The 22,995-nt window shown below is 48.4% G+C and overlaps 2 protein-coding genes and 1 long non-coding RNA gene across 4 annotated transcripts in view; all 3 read left to right on the plus strand.

Moving 5' to 3' along the window:
* Window positions 1–6,129, plus strand: part of LOC106817607 (rho GTPase-activating protein 26-like) — a 10,684-nt gene extending 4,555 nt beyond the window's left edge. The window contains exons 4-5 of the mRNA XM_014822286.1: window positions 5,163–5,245; window positions 5,949–6,129. Coding sequence (XP_014677772.1) covers window positions 5,163–5,229 — 67 coding nt within the window. The 3' untranslated portion in view covers window positions 5,230–5,245; window positions 5,949–6,129. The remainder of the gene's footprint in view (window positions 1–5,162; window positions 5,246–5,948) is intronic.
* Window positions 6,130–11,332: 5,203 nt separating this feature from the next.
* On the plus strand, window positions 11,333–12,347 carry LOC106817609. The gene is made up of 3 exons (XR_001395082.1): window positions 11,333–11,355; window positions 11,797–11,900; window positions 12,249–12,347. It is a non-coding gene; the product is annotated as an uncharacterized LOC106817609 (long non-coding RNA).
* Window positions 12,348–12,353: 6 nt separating this feature from the next.
* LOC106817608 (rho GTPase-activating protein 26-like) overlaps window positions 12,354–22,995 on the plus strand; it is a 17,338-nt gene continuing 6,696 nt past the window's right edge. For both annotated transcript variants that reach the window (XM_014822287.1, XM_014822288.1), the window contains exons 1-2: window positions 12,354–12,467; window positions 18,289–18,337. In XM_014822287.1, coding sequence (XP_014677773.1) covers window positions 12,371–12,467; window positions 18,289–18,337 — 146 coding nt within the window. In that variant the 5' untranslated portion in view covers window positions 12,354–12,370. The remainder of the gene's footprint in view (window positions 12,468–18,288; window positions 18,338–22,995) is intronic.

The raw sequence follows: 22,995 nt of genomic DNA on the forward strand, positions 1-22,995 counted from the left end.
GGAAGGTTATGTAATCACGCTTTTTTCCACATACTCGTGTTTACTGTACTATCAACAATGATGAAGGTGTGCAGGTTTTTGCTATCTTTCAGCATCCAAAAGTAAAAAATGTTTGTTCGTCTAGACCGCCACTCCCTCAGTCTATAGTTACTGGGGCTGAGAGGTCTATTTCTCCCACCAGGGTACTGCCGAACGTACCCTGGTACGGTCCGGTATATCGGCGGAACGCTACCTGGTGGGCATCATATATGCCGGCGCGTACCTTGCTTACTCCTACTGGGAGTGTTCTATATCAGGCCGGTTACGGGAGATTAGTGGTGTACGCATGATATTTGTCAATATACTTGACTAATTCGTTGCATCAACTAGAACTCATATTAGCAGAGGAAGGTAAGACTGGTGTTGATAGTATTAGATTTAGAAATTTTAATCAATCTGTAATTCCAATACCGCTGCGCATATTTTGCTATATTGACTTAATCGTGCGTCAATAAACGCAATATTCATACAGAGAGTATATGAAGTTCTAAGTCCGGTTACGGGAGCTCAAATGTATGCATTAATTACTATCTAGATACCTATAGACCATGTCTTAGTCTATACTCTCTGTAATAGTTGAGTTTATTGAGCAGCGCCGATTAGTCATATATTAAGGGCAAATATATGCGTAGCCGTAATCTCCCGTACCGGCCTGAAATATAGCCCATCCCTACTCCAGCTAGACGAGTCTGAGGGAAGTCAGCTGCCGTAGCTACTCTCTAACGCTAACCATACAGATTCGTGACAGGGTACGTTCCAGGTATCTGGATCTTGTACCCAGGGTACGTTCCAGCAGTACCCTGGGGGACATAGACCCTATGAGTGTTACTGGGTTAAATTTGATGCTAGGTCAAGATTAGTTAACCCTATGTAATGTGGGACCCCCCATATACATAGGTGAAGGGGTTATTGCATGATATTGGATTAGGTTTACTGCTCTCAATAAACTGCATTTTACATTTATTTGGCTCATATGAGGATGAAATTTTAATCATGTGTGAAATGTTTCATTAAATTATGTTATTATAATCAAAGGTAAATTTAAAAAGAGGTTGCTTGTAATATATATATATATATATAAACAATTCCTGATTGTTTATATCAGGAATGATGTCACCTTATATTAATTGAACATATTTAAAAGCTTGAAATTTTCTATTGCTATTTTATAGACTAGAGACCAGTTACCTCCCTTGCTTAAACTGAATGCTTCTCTAGTGGTCTACACATACGTATTTACAGAGGGTTGGAAATACTTTGGCATCATTACGTATATATGAGAAAATACAGGCAAACATAAAACAAGGATTCAAGCGTTTTGCAAATTCATAGTCTTTACAGGCCTGGTATGAAATCGCGACTTGCCAGCTAATGTTGCTTCTTGTTTATATTTCGTATTGAATTACTCGTTGATTAGTAAGATTGATAAATGTGGGTTCTAACTTGAGTTGATGTGTGTGTGTGTGTGGGGGGGGGGGGGGCGGTATTGCTTCGTGTTAATGCACAAACCTGGCCAGTAATCTACCACGGAAACCTTTCCCTGGCGCGCATAAGCCGTCCAGGGCCACAGTATGGCACTGGGTTCTAAGTAGGTTCTTTTTATAAGATAGCATGGGTAATTGTGATAGGATAGTATCGTATCCCTTTCCAAGATATATGATACCAGGGTATGTAGGCCAGGCACAATGTTAGCGGTTCACGGCTCAGGGGTCCAGGGGCCAATAGTGTTCCTGGTTGTGATTATTTGTAGATCACTATTTTGAAGGTAATTACGCAAACTCAATCACTTTTTGTGCCGGTCGGAAGGATTTTGTTATTTAAAGGCTGCTTGCCGGTCGGTCAACGACTAGAGCCGGCTATGTACGCAGACAGCGCCGACAGCGTTGTTAACATAACGGTGTGTGTTACGTATGCGATACTTTTAGAGCAGCTTCCTAACAAACGCGGCATTCTGAATTGTGATGAAGACTACAAATCAGTATTGTGTAGTACTTCAGCCGGCTGCACACGTGAGTTATTTTACTCAAGTAAAATGACGCATGAGTATTTTACTCACTGTGTGCGGCGGATTTTTGTTGAGTATTGACTCGTGCGCATTTTACTTGAGTAAAATAACGCGTGTGCGCCGGGCTTTAGTAAGCAACTGATATTGAATTTGTAATTGTGTATGATTCTTCTTGTTTTTGTGAGACTGCCCATACTAAATGATTATATACATTTTATTCAGTTGAGCGGTGATATCCGATATCGACGAATTCTCCATCCGTTAAATTAATCCATATGTACTGGTTTCTCGTGCCTCTACTCTATATAAACGATAGCACTAAAAGCATGTAAGACAGATACGGTTGTCGTGAAGTTTTTCCCGCACCTTCTAAAATGCATTTATCAGCGGCAGGATCAACGAGGAAACATGACGGCGGTTCGTACGATCACATTCAGGGCAGAGGCTGAGCAAATTCCTGGGGGGGGGGGGGGGGGGCGGGCGATATATGGTAAGGATAAGGTACATTGAACCAAGATAAACATAGATATAGGTTAGCGATAGTACGTAGCATACAAGATAAACATAGATATAGGTAAGGATAGGTACTAGATACAAGATAACATGAGATAGTAGGTAAGGATAGGTACGTAGATACAAGATAAACATAGATATAGGTAAGGATAGGTACGTAGATACAAGATAAACAAACATAGATATAGGTAAGGATAGGTACGTAGATACAAGATAAACATAGATATAGGTAAGGATAGGTACATAGATACAAGATAAAAACATAGAATAGGTAAGGATAGGTACGTAGATACAAGATAAACATAGATGATAGGTAAGGATAGGTACATAGATCAAGATAAACATAGATATAGGTAAGGATAGGTACGTAGATACAAGATAAACATAGATATAGGTAAGGATAGGTACATAGATACAAGATAAACATAGATATAGGTAAGGATAGGTACGTAGATACAAGATAAACATAGATATATTGGTAGGATAAGGTAGTAGATACAACGATAAAAACATCAGATATAGGTAAGGATACGTACGTAGATACAAGATAAACATAGATAGGTAGGATAGTAGCATAGATACAAGATAAAATACATAGATAGTAGTAAGGATAGGTAGCGTAGATACAAGATAAACCATAGATATAGGTAGATAGGTATGAGTACAAATAGATAAACTAAAGTATAGGTACATAATACGATAATTTAGCAGGTAAGGATAGTTAGCATAATCCAAGATAAACATAGATATAGGTAAGCGATAGGTACGTAATATCAAGATAAATACGACTATAGGTAAGGATAGTACATAGATACAAGATAAACACATAGATATAGGTAAGCGATAGGTACAATAGATACAAGATAACATAGATATAGGTAGGAAGGATAGGTAGCATAAGATACAGATAATAAGCATAGATATAGTAAGGATAGTCTGTAGATACAGATAAACATAGATATCAGGTAAGGATAGGTACGTAGATACAAGATAAAGCATAGATATAGTAGAGGCATAGGTACATAGATCACGATAACCACATAGGATATAGGTAAGGATAGTACAGTAGATACAATATAAACATCGATATAGGTAAGGATAGGTACTAGATAGCAAGATAAAGCATAGATATAGGTAAGGATAGGTACGTAGACTTACATAGATAAACAACTAGATATGAGGTAAGGATAGGTACGTAGATACAAGATAAACATAGAATTATAGGTAAGGATAGGTACATAGATACAAGATAAACATAGATATAGGTAAGGATAGGTACGTAGATACAAGATAAACATAGATATAGGTAAGGATAGGTACGTAGATACAAGATAAACATAGATATAGGTAAGGATAGGTACATATGTACATAGATATAGGTAAGGATAGGTACGTAGATACAAGATAAACATAGATATAGGTAAGGATGGATATGTATATGTAATATATAAGATAAAACGTAGATATAGGTAAGAATAGGTAGAGCCTGTATGTTAGTCATAGTTAGTTATGTCTAGTTAAGGTATGTATGTTCTCTCTGTGTAGTAATATATTACTGCGCAGGATAAGTACGTAGATACAAGATAAACATGGATATAGGTACGTATATGTAATATATTAGATAAAACGTAGATATAGTTGAGAATAGGTACATGCTCTTCTAGCATAAATTGTAGCATAAAGTGCACCACTATATCTCCTAAACTCCTGTACTAGCAAGAATAGGATAGATTCATCAACTCTCAACGCTTGTCAGTGTGGTGACTCGACGATTCTTGACCGATCGATCGTAGGATGTGTGTTTCGACCACGTGCTGGTTACGTTGCTTAAGCCTGCCGAACATTGCCGAACATTTTCCCGAACAAATGTTTTTGTCTGGCAATGTGCGGGTGAACAATTGCTGAGCGCACATTGCCGAACATTTTGCAGCGAACAACCTCGTGGCGTCGTCTAGTAGCTATGTTGTAAAGAGTCACGTGATCGGCGTGTGGCCAATCGGCGTGATAGGCATTTACAAATGTTCCTAGAATTGTTCGAGACATCAAGCATTTCCGATCTTCAGAAACATTGTTCGGAACGAATGTTCGGCGACTTTTTTCACCGCACATTGCCGAACATTTCATGGAACACTGCTACGATAATATTTTTGAGCAAAATGTTCGGCAATGTGCGCCAGGCTTTAAAGTGATTACGTCACGAATTTCTAGCACCATCAAGTAGTATATTTGTGTGTTATTTGTACAAAATAAAATGCTGAAATACAATTAGTGTTTTCCTGGTTACTTTCATGCTTTTATGATACCTTCTTATATGCCCTATATTTGGCCGTTGAAAAAAACGAGAGGTATGGCCAGTACTCTGAACAGTAGCGTGGGGCATGAGTGTTAGACAACAGGATAATTGAGCGCAAATCGTCTAGATGATTTTTGCAAGATTTAACCAGCCGTAAAACATTTTTCAGGTGAGAGTTTGAGGATCTTTTAGTAAGCGTTAGTTCTTACTTTTAATGTACAAGAAAATGGGAATTTTTTTTTTTTTACAAATGTTAGCATGGAAAATTCGTGAGCGTAGTCAATTTAACGCGCGTGCGTTGGTCTGTTGCAGGCAAGGCGTCGTGTACACGCTACAAGCGCTGTCAGATGAAGACCGCGTAGGCAGTGGATGGACGTGATGGATGCAGGGAACCGGTAAGGGAACTTCCTCCTCCTGTTTTTTTCTCTTCTGTGCCTTCTCTCTGCCTGCCCCCTCCTGCGCTCGCGTTCTCCCCTCAGCCCAATGGTCGCCTCTTTAAACCAATTTTCGGGTACACTTATTCTACTCTTTTGCTCTCGTATCTCTCTTGGCTCGCTCTTTTTCGTGCCTGTCATGGCTGTCCTGGCTTCCTCTGCTTTTCTCTCTTCGCCCGGTCCCGTCGCCCTCACTCTCTCGTCTCGACTCGACATTCGACTCTCCTATCTGTCTCTCTCTTTCGCTCTTATCTGGCTTCTCCTCGACAGTCTTAATTTCTACGTGCTCTTCTGGGCTCTCCGTATCTCTATATCTTCCTGCTACTTTCTCGTCTACAGCCTGCTCTCTCTCTCTCGCCGTGCTCATCTCTCTCTCTCTCTCTCTCTCTATGCTCTTTCCTCGTGTCTCTCTCTGGCTCTCTCTGCTCTCGTCTCTCTCTGTCCTCGCTGCTCTCCTCTCTCTCGCTCTGTTCTCTCTCTCTCCGTCTGCGGTGTGCTCTCTCTCTGCTCTCTGCTCTCTCCTCTCTGCTGCTCTCTCTCTCTCTCAGTCTCTCTCTGCCTCTCTCTTCTGGCCCTCTGTTGGCTCTCTCTCTCTCCTCTACCGCTCTGCTCTCCGCTCGTCCCCTCTGCTACATGCTCTCTATCTCTCTCGCGTCGATATGAGATCTACGCGGCTCCGGGCAGCGTCGTTGGGGCGAAGTTCCCGCGACACGATAGCTCGACGAGATCGGCTTCAGAACTTCGTCAAGGAAGTGCATCGGCGACGATCGAGAGCAAAGGCTCAACGACCAAGGCCTATCGCGTCGCCGGAGGTCAGCAGCAAGGCCACTAAGCTTGCTACAGGGATGGGCTGCGTGAGTAGTAGGGGGGTGTAGGAGTGGTAGGAGGTGGTAGGGTGGTAGGGGTGGTAGGCAGGTGGTAGGAGGGTGGTAAGTGGTGGGTAGGGGGTGAGGTAGGAGTGTATGTGGGTGGTAGGAGGTGTAGGGGTGGTTAGCGGGGTGAGGAGGTGTAGGGAGGAGGGGAGGGGGCGGAAGTCAGCGCAAGGGCCTACCAAGCTGCTAGGCAGATGTGCTCGGTGGAGTAGTAGTGGGTGGGGGGGTAGGCCGGGTGGTAGGGGGGGGGGCTGCTTACTGTTACTGCGCCTTTTTGGGCTGCTGACTGCTCGTTGCTGGTTGGCTGGCTGCTGGCTGGCTTGCTGCTGCTGCTGGGCTGCTACTCGGGCTGGTTGGCTGAACTGCTGCTAGTAGTGCTTGGGCGTGCTAACTGCTGCTGTTTGGGCTTGCTGCTGTACCGCTACTGTTGCTTGGCTGGGCTTTGCTGCTGCTGTTTGCTGTTTGCTGCTCCACTGCTACTGCTGGTGCTGCGGCTGCTGGCTAGTGAGTGATTGTGGTGGCTACTGGGCAGCTCTGCTGCTGGCTTGCTGCTTTCGGCGGCTGCTACACGTGCTGCTGGCTGCTGCTGGCTGCTGTCTGCTGCTGCTACTGCTGGGCTGCTGGCAGCTGCTGCTAGGTAAGTGATTGTGGTGCTAACTGCTGCTGCTAATGATGATGGTAACAGATGTGTGTAGTGAGTAGTTGTGACACTGACTCGGCTGACGAATGCTTATTAGTGACTTGAGTAAGTAAAACTTAACGCGCTACAGATGAAAATAAGTTCCAAAATAAAACAAGGTAAAGAGTTTCTACGGGGTTCTTGTCTTGATTGGATGTGTTGCGTATTGGTCGCTTCGCAACCGTAGGAAAGCAGATAAAGCTAAGCATGGAGCGACTCGCTGAATGGGAGACGCAAGACGGGCATTGCAACTTAGTGGCACTTGAAGCAGTACGTTTTAGGGTAAGCGTGCGTCAAACCCCTCGCGGCAAAGCGGCGGCGGTACGCAGCCGCATGCCTGCGAGCCGCGAGCTGGCCGACCTCCAGCGAGTAATTTCTTTCATTCTGATGAATTTTTTTTCGTCGTATTTGATATTTTGATTGCTCGGCGTTGGCCTTACACGCTCGCTTCGCATGCCGCACGTGGGCGGGGGAAGAGTGGCCCGTGCGCCGTGGTGACAGTGAGAAGACCGAGTAACAGAAAACTTAAGGCGATGGATGACAAAAGTGAAATTCACGATGGTTAGAGAGGTTGGGCTGTGCTGGGGGGGGAGGGATCGGCGAGTAAGTGAGGGCCATAATGAAAAATATTGTTTTGTTTGCTCGCCTGCGCCGCGACCGCCAAAAAGGGGCCCGGATTCCAAAAAACTGTTATGATTTTTTTTTCTAACAAATTGTATCACTGTAGCATTATATGAATCGTAAGGCAATACATTGGTGTGTACGCAAAGCTAAAGCCAAGCTTCAACATAAATAGGTGATGTCCACAGCAAGCAGCACCCGAGCATGTAGAGCCCATGCTGAATTTTGGGGTAAAAAGCCCCGCCCTAAAAAAAAAGGGCCGACCTACTACCCAAACTTTTCAGCCTGGGGTCGGAGCCGTAAACAAAGAATTTTTTTAATTGTTGCCTGAGTGTCAGTGAAGGGCACGGGGGTCGGGGGGATGGCGGTGGGATGCTGGCGGGGGCTGCTGCGGCAGGGAAGTGCGTTCTCACGGGCCTCTGCGCGTCTCGGGTCGTTTCAGGAATTTGGCCGGAGCCCCGATTGACGTTCAGGACATCACGGAACGCCTTCATGCGGGCTGCAGGCGCGTAGTGCATCCGTCGTCGTCGTCGTCGCGCGATGCCCGGTACCTCGCCGCGCTGACCTCTGGACCTAGCGCCTCCTCCCTGACATCGCTCACACTCCGCCCAGTATCCCGGTGTGGCGTGTGCGTGCGTGTGTGCGTGCGTGGCATACATGTACGCGTGTGTGTGTGTGGTGCGTGCGTGTGTGTTTGGTATGCATGCATCGCCGTTCGTGGCATGCGTGTATGTGAACTGTGTCTGCGGTGTGTGTACTGTGTTTATACTATGTGTGTGTGGTTTATGAGCATGTGTGTGTATGTGTTTATACATGTGTGTGTGTTTACTACATGTGTGTGTGTATGTGTTTATACATGTGTGTGTGTTATACATGTATGTGTGTGTGTTTATATGCCATGGTGCTGTATGTGTTTTATACATGTGTGGTATGTGATCTGTGTCTGGATCGGTCGGTGGAGATTATTACCGTTCACCTGTGTGTGTGTTGTGTGTTTATACATGTGCGTGTATGTGGTTTATAGCCTGTGTGTGTTGTTTTCTACATGTGCGTGTATGTGTTTATATCATGTGCGTGTATGTGTTTATACATGTGCGTGGTATGTGTTTTATAGGCCTGTGTCGTTTGTTGTTTATACAGTGTGTGTGTGTTTATCCATGTGTTGTGTGTGTTTATCATTGTGTGTGTATGTGTTTAATACATGTGTGTGTGTTTATAGCATGTATGGTGTGTTTATACATGTGTGGGTGTGTGTTATTGCATGTGTGTGTATGTCGTTTATACTGTGGCTGTGTTTATACATGTGTGTGTATGTGTTTATACATGTTGGTGTGTTTATCACATGTGTGTGTGTTTTTAATACATGTGGCGGTGTATGTGTTTAGTACATGTGTGTGTGTGTGTTATACATGTGTATCGTGTTTATACATATGTGTTTTGGGTTTATACATGTGTGGTATGTGGTTTTACATGTGTGTTGTGTTTATACATGTGTGTATGTGTTTATAGCATGTGTGTGTGTTATACAAATATGTGTGTGTCTTATACATGTGTGGTGTGTTATACATGTGTGTGGTATGTGTTTATTAGCGATGTGTTGTGTGCTTATTAGCTGTGTGTGTACTGTGTTTATACATGTGTGTGTGGTGTGTGTTTATAGCATGTGTGGTGTATGTGTTTTACATGTGTGTGTGTGTGTGTTTATACATGTGTGTGTATGTGACCTGTGTCTGACCGTGTGAGATTATACGTTCACGCTGTGTGTGTGTGTGTGTGTGTGTGTGTGTGTGCCGTGCGGGCTTGCATGTGTGTGTGTTTTTACATGTGTATGTGTTTATGACATGTGTGTGCATGTGTGTATATGTGTTTATACATGTGTGTAATGTGTTCACGAGAGCACGAGTCTCAGTCGGGCAGCGGCGGTTAACGACATCCACGTTCTGCATCTACGAGCTGCCGAGCATTTAACTCGCCAGATGCATGGAGATCGTCGGCTATGACGTCACGCTGCACAGTACTCGGCCATACGCGCCGCCCTGCACACGAGCAGGCAGGTCAGGGGTACTAGTAGGGATAGGGCAGGGGTAGAAATTAACTTTTAACATGGGAGTCTGGACGGACTGCCCGCTACGCGCGTCAAAAGAGGGATTCCGCAGCAAAATGAGGGCGTCTGAAGTTCAAGACGATTAAAGGATATTAACAACGTTGCACGTCTGCCAAATATTCATTGGACATTAGCTGAAAAAATACGGTAATGTCCCGGTCGAGGCCGTGCTGCCGGAACCGAACTAGTTTTAGTATGGCAGAATTTTTCACGGGCGTTCTACATGGACTCCTGCATATGTCAAATGCAGGGAGTCGACAGTAAATCAGGGAGTATTTGACTGCGGACTGCCCGTTAAATTTCCGCACCTGGGATAGGAGTAGGGTATACATAATTAGGGTTAGGGTTCGGTTAGGGTTAGGGTTATAAAGCTGGGCACAGGTAGTAGAAAAAGCTGTGTTGTTCGCCTACTGTTATCGGGCCCAATTCGATTTTGGGTTTATCACACGGCGCTATGGTTTGTCTTAGCCTGTGTGTTCACCAATTGTTCATCCGTTGTTCAGCTGTATGTTCGCGGCAGGGTTGGCGACACGCGAACAAGCACTAGATGACGATGCGACCTTGGCGTGCTGGCTTCGCGGCGACGCTGATGTTTCATTGTTGTTCATCACTACCTCTTGTTCACCACTTGTTGCACTGTATGTGTTCGGCAGGGTCGGGCGAACACAGCGACAAGAACCTCATGACGACCGCGAACCTCGGCGTCTGCTTCGGCCCGACACTGATGTTTATTCCACCTCCCCCGTTGTTCACCGTTGTTCATCGTATGTTCACTGTATGTTCTGCAGGGTCGCGGAACACAGCGACAAGAACCTCATGACGACCGCGAACCTCGGCGTCTGCTTCGGCCCGACGTTGATGCGTCAGGAGGAGGAGACAGTCGCCGCGATCATGGAGATAAAGTTCTGCAATGTCGTCGTCGAGCTGCTCGTACGAACCTGCGACAAGGTGCGCGTCGCCGCGGCAACGGGAGGAGGAGGAGGGAGGGGAGGAGAGGGAAGGAGCGGGGAGGAGACAGCAGAAAAAGGGAGGAGAGAGGAGAGAGCAAGGGAAGGGAGGAGGGAAGAAAGGGGAGGAGTGAGGATAGGGGTGGAGGAGGGAGAACTTTGGAGGTGGACATAGAAGGAAGGAAGAGGAGCAGAAGAGGAGGAGGGAAGACTGGCAAGGAGAAGGGAGGAACAGAGAGGAGAAGAGCGCTTTCAATACATAATTCAATGAATACATGTGATCATGTGACAATGAATACATAATTCAACGACCAATTCGCGCGTTTTCAATTCGAAACATTTCGTCGATCATTCGTCAACTGAACGTGAATAATTAACGACTTCACCCCCGATTTTTAATTAATCCCCGCTTCCGTTGGCGCGCAGATCTTTCAGGGTCGTTTTCAATTCGAAACAATTCATCGATCATTCCTTAATTGAATACAAATAACTAACGACTTTACCGTGATTTATAATTATTCCGTCTGCGCGCAGATCTTTCAGGGTCGTTTTCAATTCGAAACAATTCGTCGATCATTCGTCAATCCAATGCAAATAATTAACGACTTTACTGCGATTTATAATTATTCCGTTGGCGCGCAGATCTTTCAGGGTCCGCCGGACGGCAGCGACGTGTTGCTACGGCGACGCATCAGCGCGGACACGAGAAGCCAGGAGAGCGTGATCAGTCAGAGCAGCGGCGCGGGGAGTCCGCGAGACAGCGCTTCGGGATCTAGCCCCACGCGCGGCGGAGGAGGAGGCGGAGGAGGCGGAGGAGGAGGAGGAGGAGGAGGAGGACCCAATGTGAGGTACGTATGTTGATAGAGGAGGGAGGAGAGAGGAGAGGGAAGAAGGGGAAAGAGAGGTGCAGGGGGATGTGGTGCGTTGGCATAAGCCCAACCCTAACACTAACCCCAATCCTAACCCTAACCCTAACCCTAATCCTAACCCTAACCCCAACCTTAACCACTAACCCTAACCCCTAACCCCAACCCTAACCCCTAACCCTAACCCTAACCCGAACCCTAAACCCCAACCCTAACCCTAACCCTAACCTATATAGTGATGTAAGCCTGGAATTGTTCTGCATTTTTAGCAATTAACCGTTTTTAGTAAGTAATAAAATATTAGTAGTAGCACGAGTAGCAGTGTTAGGTGATATAAATATATATAGCGTTGCATTGCGCGTCGTTACGGTTTGTGCCATCGCGTGCTATGTTGGCGTGTATCGTGCCGTGTTGTCGTTGCAGCCCGACACGGAACGCCGCGGTGTGTCGGCCGCCCAGCAGTCCGATCATGCGACACCGTTACATCGAGAAGCCGGCCCGCCCTCGCACGCAGCCGCCCCCTGGTGGTGAGACACGCAAGCGCGCGGGAACAATATCCGTCTCCCAAATCTTTCAGACAAAAAAAATTTTTTTTTACAATATTTTCGATGATCGTTAAATAATGAAACATCGTTTGTCGTGAATAATTAATAATCTTTCCGTGAAAATTAAATCGGCTTTTTTCAGTGATGAATCGCCATCCTCGAATAAATAAATTAGCCTTCGTCAATAATAAATAGTCCCTCTCGAATAAATAAATGAAACTCGATTATTCAAATTTCTCCAGCGAATAAACCCGTCGTTTTTTCCTAGGCGACCGAACCGACCGATCTTCGCAAATCGCGAAAAAATCGCCGTTCTCTTGTTTCCCGCAGCGAAGCCGGCGCGGCAGCACAGCGAGTACGCGATGCGCGGCCACCAGGAGGAGCCGTCGACGAGCGCGCCCGTGACCCCGCTGACCCCGACGCGCGGCGGGCGTGGCGAGGGCGTGGCGGGGATGATGGCGACGTCGGTGCCGTCGGCGGTGGTGTTGGGGTTGAGCCGGTCACAGCCAGCCATCAAGACGCAGCGAATGGCCATCTACGGCAACATAGGTAGGCGAACGCGCTGCGGCGGCGGCGGCGGCGGCGGCGGCGCGGGAGCAACGCGTGGCAACTTGGGGCAACTCGCGGCAACGTAGGAGCAATATAGTGGTAACATGGGGGAACATGTGGAAATATACTAGTACTGTAGTAGTCACGGCACCGAAGCAATGTGCTGCTCTTTCTCTCTCTCTCTCTCTCTCTCTCTCGCTCTCTCTCTCTCTCTCTCTCTCTCTCTCCTTGCTGCTTCAAAACATGATGTACCGCACGTGCGCCTCCAGAACCATGCATCTTTTTTCGTCAAGGCCATGCATGTACAGCGTACATGCATGCCTCAGAACACATGCATGTACCCGCACGTTGCTGCCTCGACCACATGCATGTGAACACGACAACATGCTGGCCTCAAACCATGTGTACACGCCATTGCTGCTTCAAACACATAGCAGTGGTTACACAGCACATGCGCTGCCTCAAACACGGTGCTGTACACGTACATGCTGCTCAAACACATGATGTACAAGGACATGCTGCGCCTCAAACACATGCCATGCACCAGCGCACGTGCTGATCCAAAACACATTGCATAGATACACGCAATGCCTGCTTCAAACACATGCGCATGCTACACGCACGATTGGCTTGCCTCAACACTGCATGTACCGTACATGCTGCCTCAAAACATGCATGTTACACGCACATGCTGCCCCTTCAAACACGTTGCATGTAACGCCACGTGCTGCCCGCTCACACATGGCGATGCCAAAAACATGCATGTAACACGTAATTGTAGACTCAAACACATGCAGTGGTACACGCACATTTGCTGCCTCAACACATGCATGTACACGCACAGGTGCTGGCTTCAAACACATGCATGTACACGCAACGTGTCCTGCTTCAAAACACCATGCTGTACATCGCAATGCGTGCCTCAAACGACTTTTGCAATGTACACGCAGATGCTTGCTGCCTCAAACACATAGCATGGCACACGCACGTGCTTGCTTCAAACCCATGCAATGTACACGCACATCTCGCTCGCTCCTTTAAACATGCATGTACACGCACGCGTGCTGCCCTCAAACACATGCATGTACACGTACATGCTGCCTCAAAACACATGCCATGTACACGCACATGCTGCTCAAACACGTGCATGTCCGCACGTGGCTTTGCTCCACACTTGCATGTACAACGCACATTGCTGCTTCAAACACATGCATGTGACACGCACGTGTGCCTCAACACTGCATGTACCACGTTTACATGCTTGCCTCAAAACAGGCATTACACGCACATGCTGCCTCAAAACACTGCATGTAACGACATGCTTGCCTCAAACACATTGCATTACACGCATGTGCTGCCTCAAAACCATGCATGTACAAGCCCGTGCTGACCTCCAACATGCATGTACACGCACATGCTGTCCTCAAAGCGACTGCATGCAACAACACACATGCTGTCACGACACATGCTTGCTTCAACACATGCATGTACACGCACGTGCTGCCCTCAAAACACATGCATGTCAACTGTACATGCCTGCCTCAAACACATGCTGTACACGCGCCGGCGTCTACGCGCATGACACACCACATCGCACGCAACTTACCCACGCACATACTGCAAGCGTCTCTCGCGGGGTTGAGAATCCCTTCCGAGGTTGTCGTCATTTGTCGTTGTTTGGTATAAAATTTATTAAAATTAACATTATTAAAATTATGATTGGTTTAAATTCGTACTGAAACACCTAATCTGGATTATGCATGAAAGCATAGTGTGTGGTGTGTGTTGCGGTGCAGTAACACAACGGGAACCAACGGGACTCACGCACATTGGCTCCGATTCACCTTTGCCATATCTTAGCGCTCAGCGCACCACGCCCTACCGTGCATCCGATCCCCCCGGCCTAGCAGAGAATCGCCGCGCTCCGCCGCGCGGACGGCTCGTGCAGCGGTCGCCCGGGGCGGCCAGTATCCACCCATTGCTGCAATTTCCCGGCATCCCAGGCCGCTCCGCATCGCGCCCGAGCCCAGATTCCACGACACTCGCTCGCACCGCTCGCCCTGCTCGTCTGTGTGTCGCGCGCATGTGCTGTAGTGTGTGTGATGTGGGCCTGGGCTGTTCCTGCCGCGCGTGCCCTGCCATTGTCCATGGTGTGCGTGCCTGGACCTGCCTGCATTTGCGGGTTGTGCGTGCTTACGGTGCCTGTGGGTGCTTACGTGCGTGTGTGCGTGCATGCTGCGTGCATGTGCGTGGCGTCGTGCGCTGCGTCGCGTGGCAGCTCCGGCTCGTGCTTACGTGTCTCCGCATGCCCCCCGTGCGTGCCTACGTGCGATTTGCCGTGCGTGCGTGCATGTGGTCGTCGTGTTCTCCCTGTTCCGCGCTGTTGTGCTCGTGCGTGTGCGTGCGTTGCATGGTGCGTGTGTGGGCGGTAGTGCCTGCCCTAAACCCTGCCTTGCCTGCACACTTTGCCAGCGTGTGGTCGTCTCTTACGTGTGTGGCCGCTGTTTACGTGCCGTGCATGTGCGTGTGTGGGGGTTGTGTATCTCATGGATGCCTTGTCTCCATGTTGCATGTTGTTAACATGCTGTCGCGCGAAAGGGAAAGTGCATTAGGGGTGCAGCTGGGGAAAGAGGAGGGACGAGGTTGGGGGAGGAGAGGGACCAGGATTGGGGAGACCGTGTGATGGTATGCTGTACCCCTATTCACTTCCCCGCCCCGGCATCCTGCCGGCACTCACCGGCGCGCCCTCCGTTTCACTCTCGCTTTCACTACGCATCGTCGCATCGTGTCTCGATCCGCGTCTCCGTCCTATTAACGCGCGCCGCGCGGATCGCTGGAGTGTTCCTAATCCTAATTACGACGTACGTCTCTCTTCCACGCTCTCACGACCGCGTCATCGTACTCTCTCGCTCTCCGCTCATCGCTTTCGCTGGCTCGCTGGCTGCTCACACAGCTTAGGCTTGCGCCGCCCTGGCGGGAGCATACAAGCGAATCATCTACGAGAGGCGTCGCAGACTACAGTCGTCATCCCGCCGGCCCCCGCTTTTGGGGTGGCTGCGCTTGTTGTCTAACGACGCCCCGCGCAGCCGCCCGGCGCTTCCCCGCCCAGCCCGCCCCCCCCGCAGGCTCGCCTTCCAATGCTGCGCCGCCGTCCACTACAACCCGCTTCGCTGTGGCGCTTGCTCTCGCGCTATATATCCTATTGCACGCGGCCGGTCAATGTGGCTGCGGACTACAGTAAGCCTTGCTGATCTTAGACGCCCGCCTCATGCACCTCGCGGCCGCGCCTTCTTACGCCGATTGACCGGGCCATGGGGTTGACGGTGGCCTCTCACCCGTACTTTACGGCCCGCCCCCCCGCCTCGCAGGTGGGTCAGGGCTTGCTCTCACAGCCCGAAGGCGCAGAAGGTCTACGTCTCGCGAGACAAAGTTTACTAGTCTGACAGGAGCAGGCCTGATAGCTCAGTCATGGCCTTCACGGCCGCGTATGTGTATGTCGTCATCTGCCATCACGCCCCTCCCCATGCGGCCCTCTCAGCGCCAGCGCGTCGCTCGCACGCCGCTTCTTCTGGGAAGGCTTCCGGAATTTGGTAGTTCGTCATCTGGGCGGGGACGCGGCTCGGTGATGGGAGGCGTGGATTGGATTCTGCTTGCATCAAAATCTGTAGCGTTGAGGCAAGGAGGCTGAAATATTAAACAAGGAGAGGAAGCGCTATTCTGGCCCCAATTTGGTGGTTCGGCAGAGGACCCTACGCAACAGAATTAGTGTCTCTATTGTCTTTGGAGTTTCGGGATCTGCGGAAGCCGTTTCAGCTGATTATGGTCCAGTAGATGGCGATCGCTTTTAGGCGAAGGAAGCGCACGAGGCCTCAATCCGCTTGCCTCTCTTGGTCTAGATTTTCTCAGCTGCTTGCCTGTTTTGGAAAGCAGGGCCCCTCTTGGCAGGACACTGCCGCGAACTATACCACCGCTCGGGGACACTCGGGCCGTGGCCACGGGCTCGGGCAGCGCAAAATTACTGTCCCGCATGGCCTTGCGTTGCTGTTGTCAGTTAAATAGCAGCCGATTAAATTGCGAGATATCGTTGTAATAGTTTACTAGTGAATTAGTTATGACGTTATGGAATAAAAGTGCAGGTAGATGGAATCTCATGACTATAAGAAGCTAAGTTAAATTCTGAAATGGTATGGTTATCCATGATCCGGTGTGCTAAATATGATAGCTCGATTTATAATATTATAAGGTTCAGGTAAATTTATAATATGGTTTCAGTTAACTAATGGAGCGTATGCATTTTTAATTATACCTATACTTCATGTATTAATTCGCTAGTTAAGATATATATAGTTGTTAATAAATACGTTGATCATGTATTCTCGCTAGAGACTGCGCCTTACGTTGCCCGGCCACTCCGGTCGGTACTGCCAATCGCCTGTATATACGGTCAAAATACTCGAACTTGAAGTAAACTGTTCGTGGCGGCTCGGCCCGATTTCCATCGCTAAATCTTAATCATGCGCCTTCTCCTCGATCCGTTATCGAGTTAATGTCGTGTTGAGACGCCAACGTCCGTAAACCCTGGTAAGTAAATATTATGGCTGACTTCTTCCGCTTGCTAAGACTCAGACTCGGTAGAATCGAAGACCGCTGCCCGCTTCTGTCGTCGTCGTTGAAAACACTCCGAGCAGCTGTCGGTGAGTTTGATATTCCCGACGTTCCGACTGCTCGTTGTTTCCAACGACGGACGCGCGACGAATCTCGTGCCTCGCTCAGTAGGCTCTACGTGCGTGCGCGGTTAGCTTGCCTATTGCGAGCGCAGTTCGATGTCCGAAGTTTAGATGTGTGTGTCTGTTGTTTGGGTCAGACGCGATGTGCGCACGATCTACATGTGCCGACGCGGAGAACGAGTCGGAGCTGTCGTTCGAACGCCGAACCAGATCATAATCGTGAACGGTTGAGCACGCCAGGTTTGGCGCCACGCAGTAGGCAGGTTGGGGCGCCACGCCGTTGGCAGGTCGGCGGCTGTGGCTGCTGCCGGCGCGCGCGTCGGTTCCGTCGTCTCGCTCGATTTCTGCGGTTAAAGTTTATTTTTCCTTTAATGTGGTTCCGTTGCGGTTTTGCGAGTGCCGTGGGCAGCGACGATAATTTCGGTAGAAATCCTGGCTTGCGTAGATGGGTTAAACATGGTCGAAGGTTTTGCTTCGCTTTCTCGTTTTTCGCTCCTTTCTGTCTGTGCTGTCTGATCTCCCCCCCTCTCTCTCTTTCTGTCTCTTTCTCTTCTCTCTCTCGTCCTCTCTCGTCTCTCTCTCTCTCATCTACCCCCCACCCCTCGTGCTCTCTTCTATATCTCTCGCTCTCTCTCTCTCTTCTCTCTCGCTCCTTCGCTCGCTCGGCAGCCCTCTCTATTCTACTGCATCTCGTCTCTGCTCTCTCTCTCTTTCTCTCTTCTCTCTCTGTCGCTCTCTCGCTCTCTCGCCTCTCTCTCTCTTCTTCTGTCTGTCTTGTCCGCTCGTTCCCCTCTCTCTCTCTCTCTCTCTCTCTCTCTCTCTCATATCGCTCGCTCTCCTTGGAGGAGAAAGAGGAAAGGAGAGGGGGAGGAGGAGAGACGGAGAAGGGGGGAGAAAGATGGAGCAAGGAGCAGAGCAGGGAGGAGGCGGAAGAGGAGTGAAGGAGGGTTTTCCAGGTGGCGGGCGATACAATAATTGCGTACTATAGCGAGTGTATATACTGTATCTTCTGTGCATGTGGTTTCAGAGTTGATTCGTAATTCGTAACTAATATGTACGTAATATAAAAAAGTTTTTTTTTTATTGCTCTACAGTATTAAAGTACGGACCATCTTATCCTGTCTACCAAAGACCAGAGCAGATGTAAGTTTCGGGAGAGTTTTCGCGAGCGAGGTCGCATGCTCGCGATAGATAGCAGCACGTGTTGCTTAGTCCCTCTAACCTCATCGTGAATGTATCTAACTCGCATTCGTTACGAAGCATGTTCTAACGTTGTCTTTCTCGCGCGGATGTTAGAAGAGGGGTTTAGAGCGTGTTGATAGAGGAGGGGAGGGTGGATGAGATATGCGGGTCAGATATGCGTAAGAGATGTCTTCATCCATTCTTCGTCATGTCCCTCTTGTTCGGTTTTTCTACCTCTGCGCGTCCTATTTTGGCCCTTCGTCTTTCTTGTTCCTTCCACTCTCGTTTCTTTTCTTGTTGCCCCCTTCCTTCTTGCTCTCTTCCTTAATGATGTTCCTTTCACTTTTGCCCTCTTCCTTCTCGTCCTCTCCCTTCTCAACGACATGAGAGAGCGTTCGGCACGCATGTACCGTCCCGCGCCGCCACAGCGCCCCCTGACGGTCAACCCTGTGTTTGCATTGTTTTTCACGCAGCCTTGCTAACGTTAGGAAACGGCAGTCGATAGATTCCGTCCTGTCGACATCGTAAGTGTCCATCTGCCTGTCTGTCGTCGATATCGCGCGCGTGCATGATGCCGACGCCATAGAGGCGCCCCCTGCCGGTAGATTGCGGTACTAGTCGGTTTGCTCGCTGCACATGCACGCACACAAACTCTGACACGCGTGTACAGAGATGTGCACGTACATGCTGCCTCAAACACATGCATGTACACGCAAGCTGACGAATGCTTTTTATTTTAGTGACTTGAGTAAGTAAAACTTAACAATACAGATAAAAATGATCGAATAAAACAAGGTAAAGAGTTTCTAACGGTTCTTGTCATTGATGGATGTTCTATTGTCGCTTCGCAGACCGTAGGAAAGCAGATAAACTAAGCATGGACGACCCTGAATGGGAGACCAAGACCATCACTAGTGCACTGAAGCAGTACTTTAGGTAAGTGTCGTCAACCTCTCGCGCGGCAAAGCGCGGCAGTAAAACGCACCCATGCCTCGAGCCGAGCTGGCCGACCTCCAAGCGGGTAATTTCTTTTCATTCTGATGAATTTTTTTCGTCGATTTGATATTTTGATTCTCGCGTTGGCCTACACGCTCGCTTCGCACTGCGCACGTGCAGGGGAAGAGTGGCGTGCGCCGTGGTGACAGTGGAGAACACGAGTAACAGAAAACTTAACGATGATACAAAAGTGAAATTCACGATGGTATAGAGAGCGTTGGCTGTGCTGGGGGGGGGAGGGATCGCGAGTAAGTGAGGCCATAATAAAAATATTGTTTGTTTGCCCTCACCCGACCGACCCGCCAAAAAGGGGCCGATTCAAAAATTTTTATTGATCTTCTTTTTTTTTAACAAATTGTATCACTGTACATTATATAAATCAGTAGGCAATACATTGTGTGTACCAAGCTAAACAAACATTCAACATAAAAGGTATCGCCACACAAGCACACCCGAGCATGTAGACACCATGCTGAATTTGTAAAAAGACCCCCGCCCTAAAAAAAAAGCCGACCTACCTACCCAAACTTTTCAGCCTGGGGAGGAGCCTAATCTAAGATTTTTTTAAATGTTGCCTGAGTGTCAGTGAAGCCACGGGGGTCGGGGGATGGGCGGTGGGATGCTGCGGGATGCTGCGTTCTCACGCCTCTCGCGTCTCGGGTTGTTTCAGGAATTTGCCGGAGCCCCTGATGACGTTCAGACATCACGGAGCCTTCATCGCTGCAGCGAGTAAGTCATTGTCGTCGTCGTCGTTGCCATCCCGGTACCTCGCCGCGCTTACCTCTGACCCTAGCCTTCCTCCCTGATCATCTCACACCTCCCCATCCGCCCAGTATCCCGGTGTGGCGTGTGCGTGCGTGTGTGCGTGCGTGGCATACATGTACGCGTGTGTGTGTGTGGTGCGTGCGTGTGTGTTTGGTATGCATGCATCGCCGTTCGTGGCATGCGTGTATGTGAACTGTGTCTGCGGTGTGTGTACTGTGTTTATACTATGTGTGTGTGGTTTATGAGCATGTGTGTGTATGTGTTTATACATGTGTGTGTGTTTACTACATGTGTGTGTGTATGTGTTTATACATGTGTGTGTGTTATACATGTATGTGTGTGTGTTTATATGCCATGGTGCTGTATGTGTTTTATACATGTGTGGTATGTGATCTGTGTCTGGATCGGTCGGTGGAGATTATTACCGTTCACCTGTGTGTGTGTTGTGTGTTTATACATGTGCGTGTATGTGGTTTATAGCCTGTGTGTGTTGTTTTCTACATGTGCGTGTATGTGTTTATATCATGTGCGTGTATGTGTTTATACATGTGCGTGGTATGTGTTTTATAGGCCTGTGTCGTTTGTTGTTTATACAGTGTGTGTGTGTTTATCCATGTGTTGTGTGTGTTTATCATTGTGTGTGTATGTGTTTAATACATGTGTGTGTGTTTATAGCATGTATGGTGTGTTTATACATGTGTGGGTGTGTGTTATTGCATGTGTGTGTATGTCGTTTATACTGTGGCTGTGTTTATACATGTGTGTGTATGTGTTTATACATGTTGGTGTGTTTATCACATGTGTGTGTGTTTTTAATACATGTGGCGGTGTATGTGTTTAGTACATGTGTGTGTGTGTGTTATACATGTGTATCGTGTTTATACATATGTGTTTTGGGTTTATACATGTGTGGTATGTGGTTTTACATGTGTGTTGTGTTTATACATGTGTGTATGTGTTTATAGCATGTGTGTGTGTTATACAAATATGTGTGTGTCTTATACATGTGTGGTGTGTTATACATGTGTGTGGTATGTGTTTATTAGCGATGTGTTGTGTGCTTATTAGCTGTGTGTGTACTGTGTTTATACATGTGTGTGTGGTGTGTGTTTATAGCATGTGTGGTGTATGTGTTTTAGAAATGTGTGTGTGTGTGTTTATACATTGTGTGTTGTATGTGACCTGTGGTCTGACCGTGTGAGATTATACGTTCACGCTGTGTGTGTGTGTGTGTGTGTGTGTGTGTGTGCCGTGCGGGCTTGCATGTGTGTGTGTTTTTACATGTGTATGTGTTTATGACATGTGTGTGCATGTGTGTATATGTGTTTATACATGTGTGTAATGTGTTCACGAGAGCACGAGTCTCAGTCGGGCAGCGGCGGTTAACGCGATCCACGTTCTGCATCTACGAGCTGCCGAGCATTTAACTCGCCAGATGCATGGAGATCGTCGGCTATGACGTCACGCTGCACAGTACTCGGCCATACGCGCCGCCCTGCACGACGCTGGCAGGCAGGTCGGGGGTGACTAGTAGGGATAGGGCAGGGGTAGAAATTAACTGTTAACATGGGAGTCTGGACGGACTGCCCGCTACGCGCGTCAAAAGAGGGATTCCGCAGCAAAATGAGGGCGTCTGAAGTTCAAGACGATTAAAGGATATTAACAACGTTGCACGTCTGCCAAATATTCATTGGACATTAGCTGAAAAAATACGGTAATGTCCCGGTCGAGGCCGTGCTGCCGGAACCGAACTAGTTTTAGTATGGCAGAATTTTTCACGGGCGTTCTACATGGACTCCTGCATATGTCAAATGCAGGGAGTCGACAGTAAATCAGGGAGTATTTGACTGCGGACTCCCGTTAATTTCGCACCCTGGGTTAGGAGTAGGGTATACGTAATTAGGGTTAGGGTTCGGTTAGGGTTAGGGTTATAAAGCTGGGCACAGGTAGTAGAAAAAGCTGTGTTGTTCGCCTACTGTTATCGGGCCCAATTCGATTTTGGGTTTATCACACGGCCCTATGGTTTGTCTTAGCCTGTGTGTTCACCAATTGTTCATCCGTTGTTCAGCTGTATGTTCGCGGCAGGGTTGGCGACACGCGAACAAGCACTAGATGACGATGCGACCTTGGCGTGCTGGCTTCGCGGCGACGCTGATGTTTCATTGTTGTTCATCACTACCTCTTGTTCACCACTTGTTGCACTGTATGTGTTCGGCAGGGTCGGGCGAACACAGCGACAAGAACTCATGACGAGCCGGCGAACCTCGGCGTACTGCTGTCGGCCCGACGCTGATGTCATTGTTGTTCATCAGCATGCGCCTTTGTTCACGCATAGTTCACTGGTTAGTGTTTCCGGCAGGGTCGCGGAAGCAACAGCGACATAGAACGTCATGACGTCCGCTTAGAACTTTGCGTCTGCTTTGGCCCGACACTGAATGGTTTTCATTGGCAGCCTCCCCGTTTGTTCACGTTGTTCATCGTAATGTTCAGCTGTATGTTTCGCGTCGTGGCAGGGTCCGGAACACAGCGATGCAAGAACCGTCATGCCGACGCGCAAGACGTGCTTGGCGTGCTGCTTTCGCCGACAGCTGTTTGTTCATACAATGCTCCTTGTTCACGCATTGTTCATTGTCTGTTCGTCGCAGGGCCGCGGAACACAGCGACAAGAACCTCATGACGACGCCGAACCTTGGCGTTCTTGCTTCGGCCAGGGGGGGAAAAAAAAACGGTTGATGCGTCAGGAGAGGAGACGGTCGCACGATCATGGAGCTAAAGTTCTGCAATGGTCGTGGCGTCGAGCTGCTCGTTCCGAACCTGCGACAAGGTGCGCCGTCGCCGCGGCTAACGGGAGGAGGTGT

The sequence above is a fragment of the Priapulus caudatus genome, unplaced genomic scaffold (assembly GCF_000485595.1).
Source record: "Priapulus caudatus unplaced genomic scaffold, Priapulus_caudatus-5.0.1 Scaffold1791, whole genome shotgun sequence".
Classification (NCBI taxonomy): domain Eukaryota; kingdom Metazoa; phylum Priapulida; class Priapulimorpha; order Priapulimorphida; family Priapulidae; genus Priapulus; species Priapulus caudatus.